Source organism: Fistularia commersonii, chromosome 6 (genome assembly GCF_037954325.1).
Source record: "Fistularia commersonii isolate RoL2024-O1a breed Wild chromosome 6, RoL_Fcom_v1.0, whole genome shotgun sequence".
Classification (NCBI taxonomy): domain Eukaryota; kingdom Metazoa; phylum Chordata; class Actinopteri; order Syngnathiformes; family Fistulariidae; genus Fistularia; species Fistularia commersonii.
This window is the reverse complement of record NC_141289.1, coordinates 16079605-16092891: the sequence shown is the minus strand read 5'-3', so window position 1 is coordinate 16092891 and position 13287 is coordinate 16079605. Positions and strand designations below refer to the sequence as shown.

Genomic DNA, 13287 nt, shown 5'->3' with positions numbered 1-13287 from the left:
CTAATAAATGTGAAGAATGTGATATTTGATGCCACACGTCATTACTATTACTGTATCAAACTGAGTCAGATTCCAACAATTTTTGAGGAAACCGAATCATTTCCTGGTTTTGCTAGCCAGTCTTGAGGTCAGGATCAGTACTTGATGTTCCATGTTCACAGGGCATATACATGCCTGCCATTGAAAAAGTGAAAGAAATAATGAATAACCCCAGGATAGGTGCCCCTTCACTACCTTGTACCAAAGTCTCCCGAAAACTGCATGTTAAAATTTCTCAAAGATAATCCCAGTGTCTGGCCAGTGTCTGAAAGAATAAGGATTTAACATTTAAGAACTATTTACTTCCCTAAAATGTTACAACATATTTTTCACTCCTTTGTTTTGAGAGCACTGATATGTCATTAAGTGCACCCAATGCAAACAAGTCATTTTGATTGTCAAGCAAAAGAAATGTGTCTGGTTAAAAAACATGTCCAGGGAGATGGTAAACAGGTGTGGTTCCTTATGAGCAGTTACTCTTTCGCCGGCCTGGCACTGGCAACCAAACAGGGAAATTGAATTCTCAACACCACTGTGAATTTTTAATCTCTATGGAGTCCTGATTTATTTACAGAGGCTAAAACTTCTAAAAAGCAGGCGCCTGGCGAGGCCACGGCTGGTCTTTGGCCCATTAGCACTTTTTCAGTTGAGGAACGGTAAATTAAAGGTCTCAGTCTTGAGTAACAGAGGAATAACAGAGGATGAAAGCAGGCATGGAAAAATAAGAAAAGTAGTGAAGAAATGCAGGGAATGGTTCACCTCAGCGGGCGAGACAGATGCTGAGGAATAAAAGATGCTGGGTTTAAAGAAGAACAGCTTGAAGGCAAGTGGGCCAAGAGATGGCTGGACATGATGGAGTATTGTCGGTTACCGATTCAAAGCCTCAGGAGGTCTGGAATTTGTCTCAAATGAGGCACGAGAAGTGTATATTTATTAAATCCATTTCCATTTAAGTTGCCAGGCAACACATCAACAGAAGATGAAGTTGGATCGGTAGCTAAAAGGTTAAGCTTAAATAAATCCTATGTACATTTGTAAAATTGATAGAAAAAGGGTCTGTTTCATACGAGCACCAAAAAGGTGAGATATCCCACTCTGCCCATCTCCCTCTGAAAAACCCTTATTTGGCTCAATGAACAAATGATGAGAAAGCAATGCAGGTCTAGCTGCGTTGTGAATGCGGGCTGCTGCGATAAGGGCAGCGCACAATGGGATCACTCAGGTGGTCGTCTGTCATGCGCCTTGTGTAGCATGTGAGATAGAACGAAAGGCTTTCTGACGGAGCTGGTAGCCTCTAAGGAACATGTTTGTGTATTACGTGTGTCTGTGCAAATGTGAAAGGCATGGACAATTTCTTTTAACACTGATGTCAGAAGGGATTCCCATGAAATCAAAATCTTGTTGAAGTAAGCCATGACAAATTCAAGCCATTATATTCTTTCTCTAATGGCAACGTGAGAGTAGTAGTAGTCAAAGTAGTCCTTCATTGTATGCATCCTATTTGTTGGGCAAAAAAAATGACAAAATGTGTGGTCTAAAAACATCACTTGAAACCAACCACCAGACATTAAAGCACAGGTGTACCTCAACAGGGAAACAGTGTTGCAAAATTATTTTGAGAAAATGGCAGATGACAGAAGTGCGATATAAATATAATCCATTTACCATTTTCCTTCACTCAATATGACTGAAACTGATTTGTTTTGGATCATTTGCATTTTGTATTTAAATAGTTTTTGCTTTTTGGGCACTTATTGTTACTTCCTTTGCTCTCTGCTTAGTTTACAGTATACTATGTGTAATGGGTGGAACAACTGCTGGAAGTCTGCATCAGGATATTACAAATATTGGAAAATAAGTGAAAATAAGTCTGGTGAATGATAAAGAATCTGGGAACTGAGTTGGTGTTTAAAGTGATGCATTAAATGAAAAATGAGGGAAAACGCAGCTTCTCCTGTGTAGAAAAATTTCCCAATTTAAAATGTAGTCTACACAAGTTTTGTTTCCCGACCAAACTAATATGGCTAAATAAACCCTACCATTTGTTTCAGTACTTTTCCAAGAGAAAACTGATCATTAAACCAAAAATACCGATACCACAACACTTTTCAAATGACACCCCATTTAGAGTGTAGGGACAAGAACATTACAAAGTCTAATTTTATTCTAACCCACAATGACAGTCAGGCTAAATGTATTTCTAAAACACTTTTCCAGCCGGAGACAGCAAATGGCTACTCAGAAAATGACATGAACAACTGAAGATTGGGTAATGTGGCAATGTATTGCATTACCAACACTTCTGAGCTGAATTGGTGGGTATTTTGGTTGGTTAATGACGGCTCCAGGTGAATGTGACATTATGTGACATGTATAAAAACAGCTCAATGGTGCTGCAACAGTTGGGATTCAGGCCCATCTACTTTATAAGTCTGTCTCAGAAAATTAGAATATTGTGATAAAGTTCTTACCTTCTGTAATGCAATTACAAAAACAAAAATGTCATACATTCTGGATTCATTACAAATCAACTGAACTATTACAAGCCTTTTATCATTTTAGTATTGCTGATTATGGCTTATATCTTAAGAAAACTCAAAAATCCTATCTCAAAATATTAGAATATCATGAAAAAGTAATTTTATTTTCTTAATTGCATTACAGAAGATAAAGAACTTTATCACAATATTCTAATTTTCTGAGACAGTCCTGTACATACAACTGTCCTTGAGCCATAGTACTGGAAAGAAGGCACCTATCTATTAAGCTGAGCGGAGTGTCTTTAAATGCTAAAATTCCTTTTTTTTCCCTTATGTGAGACTTTACAAGCTTTGATTTCTTCATGATTTCATTTTTAATTATGTCCATCTTAAGAGTGAAAGGCAAATGTAAATGATCTATGCTCCATCGCCATGATCAGAACTCCTCTGTGGGGCATAAATATTGCTTGAAAATGTCACTGTGCAGTCAATAAAGGATCGCTACTGGCACATTTACATGAACAAATGTCATTAAGTTTTTGGCTGATAAGGTGGAATGAGAAGGGACACACACAACCTTTCTGATCAGGGATGGATCAATGTCACCTCTTCTGAGTAAAGAGGGCACAATAAAATTGCAATTCTGAAAAGCTCTTCTAATACAATGAAATGCCTCAGTATCATATCAAACAGCGGCAACAAAGGATGACATTTGCAGTGATGTAGTTGAATGTCCTTGCTGGCTGATCATACTATCCGAGCATTAATTAACAGTGCTCAAATGAAGTCCTGTGACGTTTTAGGCAGCCTGCGGGTAGCCATAGGGATGGTAATGATGTTTTTCACTGACAGCTCAGTGGCTTGACAAGTGACCCAAATAGAGAGGAAAAACAGGTGAGAGGGTGCGGAAGGGCTGAGGAGAGTCAATTCATCTGAGAATCAGCTGAGACCAAGCAACTCACTCAATGCAGCATTCAGCACTCACAGTAAAACCTATAATTTGTCTCCTGCATGCTGCGACACAGCAACATTATAATGTTTAATGTCAGCAGATAATTATTGCTCTGAGAAGTTGTGGGACTTGATTCTACCCGCCACCCCTGATATCCAGAGATGCATCGTTCTGTTTATACATACATAAGCTGCTATATAAGAACCACCGAGTTTAATTTGACATGTGTAGGCCTGTACTTACCACTTCTTCATAATGTAGCGGCTGGTATGGAGGAAATAAAAATCGCTAAGCACCAAATCAATTTATATCAGGTCTTGGAAGTTAGCAGATTTTCTGAAACACAATGTCATCTCTGAAGTTGCAGAATTTGCCTGCTGTAATTCATCTGCATCCCTGCATATGCCAGTGTCTAATGAGCCTCCGCTTTGGGTACCAAGAGTAAATGGATGGATAGGCAGAGAGGTGACCGATCCAATCAGGCCTTCCTACCCAGTGGATCTGGCAGTCAAATCCATCCCCTTATGCATCCTTGAGCACTGCTGATCCTTACAGATAATTAGAAAGACCCAGGGGGCTTATCCCTCCTCCGCTCACTCTCCTGAGTCTCCCTCTCCCCTATTTTCCCTTTCTGTTGCATCAGCAGGGACACGTGACCTCCTGGGAATTTGCCCACATGTGTATCACAACTTGTGATTGAATGTGTATTGGGTAGAAAGAAAACCGCTAGGATTTTTTTTCCTCCTAACTGAGTTAGGTGGTGTTATAGGTTGCAGTGTTTGGTAATCAGAAAGTGCTGTGCTCCCTGACAAACAGTAGAACGCAAAAAATGTGCAACTGCATTATTAATGAAGACCCAGGGAAATGAAATACTGACATGGATTACTATTTTACAGACCACTCACAGCATTAAATAATAATAACAATAATAATAATAATAATAATAATAATAATAATGATTATACATTTTATTTAAGGTGGCTTACTTGCCACTCAAGGACATCGTACAGACATATACATATATATGGTGGTATATAAAATCTACAAATTGAAATGTACTCAAACTTAGAATAATAGCTTCATATATATATATATATATATATATATATATATATATATATATATATATATATATATATATATATATATATATATATATATATATATATATATATATATAGCTTGTTATGGACAGGAAGTGAAAAAATAATGGCAATCTAAAGCTGTGGAAAAAAAGCTTTGAGTGAAACAATCATTCTTAAATTATAGCTTTAGTATGACTTTTGTTCATTTGATATCATTAACCTTTATCAAAATCAATATCGGGTGCATGATATTTAATTTGACTTTTTTTAATTCTAATAATTCCACATGTTTGCTCATTAACTAAACCAACAATTTGAATAGATGTTGCCAATAACAGTTGTGCAACTCCTGCTTACAAATCACAATGTATTTATTTGTACTGCAATGACTTCAACACCATAAAGTCAATTGCTGATACAATTTTTACAACTAATCAAGAAATCCACGCCAGAAATGAAGACTAATATCATATATATACATCTTTAAATGTCCATCTTTTACACAGTTACATGATGAAGAGTTAATATTTTTTCATTCATGTGTAAAATGAGCAGTTCATGATTTACAGTGCTATGTTCTAATAAGCATACTTTATGTCAGGCTGACAGTTCTAAAATGGTTGATGAGTTTTATGAAGATGCCGACTGGGGCCCCAGCAATGCAGCCGACTATTTTTTAACGAGGGATAAAGAGAGGCTCTTGAGATGCATGAAGGCGATCTATGCGAGACAGAGACAAAGACATAAAGTGTCAAGGGGATTACAAAAAGTCTTTTGAGCGCCACAAGTAGCACAAAGAGTGAAACCAAAGTGACAGCCTTACAGAGAATCCCAACATCAATTCCGAATTAATCTACATCAAGATAACATCTATTATCAAGATTAATTGTTGTAATATGGGTGTTTGCACGGAGCCATGTCTTATATTAGATAAATAAGTTTAAACTAAAAATAGCAAAAGTGATACTACAATCACTTTTAGAAGACCGTACAAACCTTGTCATGAGCCAAAAACATAGTCTACATAAACAATCTCACCTAATCACGGTATTTGATTCACACTTTTATCTTGGCTTGCAGTACACAATCTGTAAGATATGTTTTATTTAGAGAAGAGGTTTGTCTCTTTCTTTTTAAATCTATATTTTTTTTGAGTTGGAATAAATGAATAAATGAAGTAGCCTTGTGATTGACTTGCGGCCAAGTTGAACTCCGTCTTTGGCCGAATGACAGGTGGGATTGGCTCAAGTCCCAGTGCAACCCTGAGAGCAGGATAATATATAATGAATGAATAAATAAGTAAAATAAATAAATTGTTCAAATGTTAAGATGTCTAGCAATAAAAAAAAAAAAATACTTTAAAACATTCTGAATGAGTAAAATATTAAAAGAAGCCTGAACATATACCTTATGATAATTAAGGAAAGAACCAATATCCAGCATGGATGGCTTGCAGTGACATGGCATTTCAGGATGACCCCTGAAAAGTGGGACTTTAGCTCCTGATGTTGAAGCTAATGTTCGCTTTTATGGTTAAGGGAACCTTTGAACACAAGATATCAAGCAACTATTATCCTGTTAATTTGAAGCCCCTTCCATGAATGCACTGGAATTCTGACAATCTTATAATTATGCTAATTATTTTAAGAAAACTCGGACATTCAGTCCAGAAGAAACTTAATTTACATAACCCATTTGCTTTTATTACCAGGGTAAGTAAAGAACTCGATAAGTGTAAATTACTAAACTATTAAAATTGTCAAAAAACTGATGTTTTTGCCCATGTAAGTGTGTTATATCCAGACACATAGAATAGAGAAAAAGGTGATTTGGAAGGAAGAAGTGTTAATTAGGCCGATGATTGCAGGTAACATCTGTTTGTTCAACACAGAGCAGCATTTTGAGAAAAGTGAATTTCATAGAGGACTTAAAGAAAATCTCCACCAGATCACATGTCCAGTCATGGGGCGGTTTCTCCTCTGACTCACTGGAAGATGCTCTCTCTGTCTCAATTTCTCACACTCCCTGACACACACACACACACATACACATACACACACACACACACACACACACACACACACACACACACACAAAGTATAACTGCACGTTTGTGCATCAACACACGAAGAAAATGCACAACTGTACGTACAAAGATCAGGAGCCAAAAGTAGAAGACGATGTAGACCTCCTTCCAATGCTGACAATACATTTGAAGGAGACAGATAATAACAGACCACAAACTCCAATACAAAATGTTTGTGACAGTCTGTAAAACTTGACAAGTGTACACTTCTTGACATTGTCTGTGCTTAGGGTCAAAAAAAGGAATAAAAAAACTAAGGACGGGAAAAATTGGAAAAACTATGCTTATGCATGTATGCTTTCATTCATAATTTACAACAGCACAATGCAGTACAAAAGTTCCTCCAAAAAAATAAATGTTAACATCAATTCTGGACCAATCTTGCCCATCTTTTCTAAAAACGCCAAACCACAACTACAACAACAGAAAATTATTTTTTAAATTACCCAAATATTACACCACTGACTCACCTCTGTAGCCTAGGGATGAATGGTCTAGATTTTAATTTTTTTTTTTTCAATAAGAACATTATTGAAATAGTAGAAATAAATCAACAACTGAAAAATAGGAAAAAAGGGATTTTAATTTGGTGAAAATGTTGATACTGACAACAGTATGCCTTCCATTATTTATTACACTGAGATGGGACTTCGATTGTATCTGACATTTAACCAATGGGTTACGGATGTCCAGAATTGGCCAAGACAGCTATACTCTAAGCAGTGGGTTTACCTAAATGACATATCCTGAATTCATTCCACAATGCTGACTTTGCCTGTGGGTATGTTCAGATGAATTCCCCCATCACTTAGCCAACAGCCTGAATGTGGCCTAAATGTAAGCAGCAACTCCTATCGAACATTCAACCCAACTCAAACCTTCCAAAAAAAGTTATAAAGACTCATCCAGCTCGGGCTTCAGTGCCAAATCCAATCAGTTCATCAGCAAGACAGCTACTTGCTGAATCTATTCTGCTTTCATTATGCTGAGCCTGAGGAGAGAGTGTATAAAAGGAAGGCAGAGAGGAAAAACGAGAAGAGGGGGGTCAAATTAAAAGACTTCCGAAGTCCCTCACATGCTCAGTTCCGATCTCCATATTTAATTTAGTGATTGATTTGTTCATTAAAATACATCCCAAACCTAATTATTCCATTAATAATCCAAAACCTAATGAAAGAAATACCCCATGTCTGTGTGAGTGTATGCATATGTGTGTGCCTGTATTTGTGAGTGTATGTAGAAGAGCAATAGGCAGAAATCCTTTTTGTATTGAGAGAATACCATTTTTCAATATCTGTAGAAACAGAGATGCGCAAAGGGGTCACATGAGAATATGTGCTTAGCTAATGTTGGAGGAGGCAAACCTTGACCTTCATGAATAAGATCAGTTTCCTGCAAAAGCTATTTGCAAAAGCTAATAATATGCTGCGATTAACATGAAACTTGAAGCGAAGAAATGACAGACATATCTGACAAAAAAAAAGATCCATTTTGAACAGAAAACAGTAAAAGGATAGGGTAAAAAAAAAAATGGAATACATAGGAAAATGAGTCCAACGACAGAACTCGGGCCAAGAATAAAATCATAAATGAATAATAAATCTGATGCCATCCACACAGAGACTTTTGTGTGTACTGCATGGTGTGTAAGTAGATGTGTGTGTGGTCAAGTGAGCGTCAGTCACTGTTTGTGCATGTGTGTCAATGGCACTGGGGAAGCCCTGAGTGCAGCAGTAGATTAATGGGGGCCATTATCTCAATGCCCAAAACACTCAGTGATAAAGAGTCACTGCCTGGCGACAGGCCTCGGCCAATCAATTTGCATCACAGTGGTTACCTGCCTGGGTCAGAGCCCACATATGGCTGGTGTTTGTTCTGTGTTTATGGAAGAAGCAAGTGTGGAGTTAGAGGGTGGTGGTGGGGGGTTTGTTGAAAAGGAAAACAGAGGCTGTTTTTTTTTTTTTTTCATTTACTTGTTTTTATCACTCTATGCATATTATCAATAACCACAAGTGTTTATCACGCTTGTATTCAGTATAAAAACATTGCAGTCCATTAGAACAGAGTACATCTGTGCTCAACTGAAAAGTAACTTTAAACTCTAGAATAGCTCCAAATGTAGTTTTAGAAAAATCCTGAACAAATTCATTCTCTATAAAGAATTATATTTATTCTGGATATTCCCAGTTTATATGTATATAGGAATAAAGGAATAATATTAAAATTGTAATCTAAAAATAATTGGATATTTATCATTAATAATAATAATATCCAGAATATCTAGAAGGCCACATGGTTTGCTACGTGTGGCAAAATATTCAGGGAATATTCAAATTTGAACTAAGCTACAAGTCATCGTCTGAGTCAGCCCGCGGCTATCGAGAGAACCAACCAGTCAAATCTGTCAAATTGATTCAAGAATATCTTTTAACATTTGACATCAAAATGCAACTCTCATTTTCCATTTCAATTTCCATTTTCTATGATACTGAAAATGATCAGACTTGAAATGCAAAGTTTTACCAAATGCAATATCTTTTCAAGTGCAATAATTAAACTTTTGGTCACTAAAAAATTTGTAAGTTACCACGGTTTTTGCATTATCGGATGGAGCTGATGGTACAGATCGCTGGGATGCATAATTCATAAGGTTTGTCTGCCCTTTTTTGCCACAACAGAATAAGAAAAAATATAAAAAAATATCTCTCATATAAATCTGATAACACTGAAAATCAGTGCAATGGCTGGTTTGCCGTTGGTGGAGCAAATGATTCCACTCATTTTGCAAATTTAAACTTGTCATTCCAATACGGCTGTCTAGGGTGCATCCAGCATTTAGGAGGTGGCATAAGTATTGATTCAAATATTCCGACAATGATAAATAAACACCAGTCAGTAATATTCTTTTTATTTTGTTTTTCTAACCAGACTGAATATCAAAAAGATGAGGGTCAGCGAAGAGTAATCCTCTCTTGCTCTTCTTCACCTACAGCACTGCTAGACACTGACACCAGACTCCAACACCCCCACTGACACAATCGAATCCAATTACACCACTAAGTACCTGCTTAAGTAACCTGTTCTTCAAGCTCTGGGGAAGCATTCATCATGGGGCTCTAAAGGGTTAAGGCCTCCTACACTAACCCTGCACCCTGTGAAACTAAACCTCTCATTGCTGACGCAGAAAAACGGAGCAGGACATCTTGCCCCAATAATGATGGCAAAATCAATTCCAATAGTCTGAGTGAAGGCGGGAATTATCTCTGAAAGCTGTGTAACTTGGGAGGATTTTTTTTTTTTTTTTGGCTAACTGTGATTTTGTTATCAGTTTCTCACTAGTTAATTTGAAAGCCAACCGCATTTGTTTTTTTTGTTGTTTTTTTTTTGCTCAGCTTCACAGTCATGTTGTTCTGTCACACATACAGATCATTAAAATGTAGATCTGCTCCCAAATCAAATCAATGATACAGAACCGACATGATATAAAAAGGCTGGAGTTTCTTCTTCTTGTTGATGATTATGGGTGGTTAATGCAGTGTTTCAAATCATATATTTTGCATATGACAACAAATAGATGCCGGCTCACAATAATCAAACTGTTTGATTTGTCAAGGTAGAGAAAAAGCGGGGAAAACAGAAGGAAAACTTGTTATCATGTGAAACTTGAACAGTTTGTTTATAAGGTAGGTGATAACATAAATAATAAAGTCTTGTGTTTCTCTTTTGCCACCAAAACATGTCAAGAGAAGATTATTTATATGCTGATGTTTTAGCTACATCTTGTGCGGGTTGTCATCGTTATCAGGTCAAAACTGAAGAAGCGTCTTGGATGAGGACTGCAGGTCTTCAAGAGAAGAAATCAAGTCCAGTTGCTGTGATTAGATTAGTCGATGAGCATAGTTTTATACTGATGGGTCAGAACAGTGCAGTGTCAGTGTAATTTTAAATATTTTGATAATCTCTATTTGTCTAATATAAATCATGTACAGATGGTGCAGTAGTTAGCGCTTCTACCTTACAGCACAAAGGACCCTGATTAGTTTCCCTTTGGGAGCCTTCCTGTGTGGAGTTTGCATGTTCTCCCTGTCTCTGTTTGGGTTTCCTCCCGGTTTCCTCCCGCGGTCCAGAAACATGTAGAAGGTTGATTGGAAAAAGTGTGAAAATTTCCCAGATGTGTGAATGAGAGAGCAATCAGTAATTTGTTTCGTATATATGTGGCACTGCGAATGTCTGGCGATCAGTCCAGGGTGTACCCTGCCTCTTGCACAACGACAGCTGGGACAGGCTACGTTTAGCAAAAGCCCTGCGTGTAGGATAAGCAGTATATGATGGATGGAAAAATCATATGCAACGATAAACTGAATAACATCATGACTGCAACTTGTCAATTTTGAATAATGCCTGTGACTTCAAGAATACTTCATATACCTTGAATAAGGGTGCCTGGAAATTGATAAATAGATAAAAGTAAATCGCAAAAGATTTGGTAGTTTTGGAAAATGTCCATTCTATTTATATATAGTTAATTTGTTAACTTTAATTAGTAATTTAATTTTTAAACCTGACTGATTGCACAATTTGGCCTTAACCACTACTATCATCAGAGGCCTCCACTTTTGCTACAGATAGGATAGGAAGTAGGGTATGCTGCCATTGAAGTTAAAAAAAATAGTCCGAAGACATACTAGCTAACTTGCTGCTAAAACATTTTTAACAGTCCAGCATTTTATTTGGCTGATCAGGTCCAGCAGAAAATAAGGTTTTTGCCAGATAATTCTTTCTCCAACTGCTTCCAGAACTGATAGGCACTGCCTGTGCATTCAAGCCAATACCTGCACAGCATGCACTGCAATAGTAAATGTACACCCCATTGCTGAATTTATAACTCAGGGAATTTAAATATTTTCCATCAGTTTTTGACTATCAGGTATTCTGGTTCCTCTGACTTAATTTGCAAACATGCAACACAAATATTGATCATTTAAATAGATGTGTATATATACACTTCCAAGCCATATTGCCTTTTAATGTTTTCTTTAGTGTAGATTTTTATGAGGTGAGCAAAAAGTTGCTTCTTCCTCAAAGTCCTTTACTTTCAAAGAATCATATGTGTTAAGCCCATCTATGAAATGAAATCCAATATATGCAGGCTGCTGAACAACAGCAGTGTGCGAGCAAAGAGGATAACCTGGCTGCCTTCTGATTAGTTTCACTCACAAAGGCCACAGTGGATGATAATTCTTATGCTTGAATAAATCAATTTGATTTTATTTCCTCAACTGTGAAACAAACATACACTTATTTGAATTGTGCATTAATTGTGAATAAATTATGATGTATATTTAATAAAAGATCATCATTGTGTCAGTTTAGAACATTTGCAAATTCAGGACGGAAATTTGATTTTACAAAAACTGAACGAGCTATTGAATATTTGTTGCAAAATAATTGTTTGGTGATTTGCAATTCCATGAAGCCTGCTAAGACAGCGGGGGCTAACACCCCGTTTTATATGCCTGTTCATGTGCGTCTAACTAGATCAACTTAATGTAATTGACGAATCATCAGGGTGTTACAACTTTTCTGCAAATTAACTTATCACCCCATAGAGAAAGGTAAAATTAAAATAGATTTACCAATTTGAATGTAAAAATACAATACGTATTAAAACAATTTTACCAAAATATCTGCTTTTTTTGGGCCCATAAGCAGCCAGCCCACGAATCGATCCACCACATACAAACTGACTGAACTGGTGGTATTGTTCAGAATATCAAGAGACTAGTGAGTGACTCAAGAGTCTATCGAAAGCAACACGACCAACACAAGAAGGAGACTTCCAACTCCTGATCAGAGTTGGTTTACTGCAGTCTACTTTTACAATCTGTTGAGCAGAATTTCAAATAGCTAAACAGCTCAGTGAAGCAGACATTAAGCAAAACGAATCTGCCATGTTTGACAATTTCATGTTTGTGTATATACTGAACATCCCAAAAGCTAAGATTTACTGGCCTCTTGAACGTACGTTTTCATTCTCGCTCGCAAAACCGGTTCCACATATGCACATCAACACCATCTTCGATGTCATGTTGTTGACATTTATGACATTTTGGTGGTTACCTACCTTGGCAATTTGGACACACCAGTTGAGCAGCAGCTGTGATCCAATGTTGTCCTTATGTTCATGAACATAGTCAAGGAGGCAGCCATGGGGCATGAGCTGGGTGACCAGCTGGATGGTGGGGCTTAAGCAGACGCCCAACAGACGTACAAGATGAGGGTGCTCCATACTTGCCATAATCAGGGCCTCCTGGGTAAAAGACAAAGAACGACTAGATGATCTGATACAGTTTGTAGCTGATATAAAATAAATTTCAACCCAAATTCTTCCTGAACTGAAGAGTCAAATAGTCTGCAGAGTGCTAGAAATTACAGGTTTTCTGTTACTAGCTTTTGTTCCCATTTATATCAAATAAATATTGATATTCGTCAATTGATCTGGTTGTAAATGTGTTTTCATTATGATTCCATTGTATTCCAACATTTTGTCAAGGTACTGAATTCACACATTTCTCCATCAAATACAAGGTAGAAGCTTATGATGCGGCAGCGGTGAGCTGAGCATCACCTCTTCACACGCGGTCC

The 13287-nt window shown here is 37.1% G+C and overlaps 1 protein-coding gene across 4 annotated transcripts in view; it reads right to left on the bottom strand.

Annotated features, from left to right (window-relative positions):
- Positions 1–13287, bottom strand: part of LOC147233514 (receptor tyrosine-protein kinase erbB-4-like) — a 281545-nt gene that overhangs the window by 21166 nt on the left and 247092 nt on the right. For all 4 annotated transcript variants that reach the window (XM_086148401.1, XM_086148402.1, XM_086148403.1 and 1 more), the window contains exon 20: positions 12767–12952. In XM_086148401.1, coding sequence (XP_086004527.1) covers positions 12767–12952 — 186 coding nt within the window. The remainder of the gene's footprint in view (positions 1–12766; positions 12953–13287) is intronic.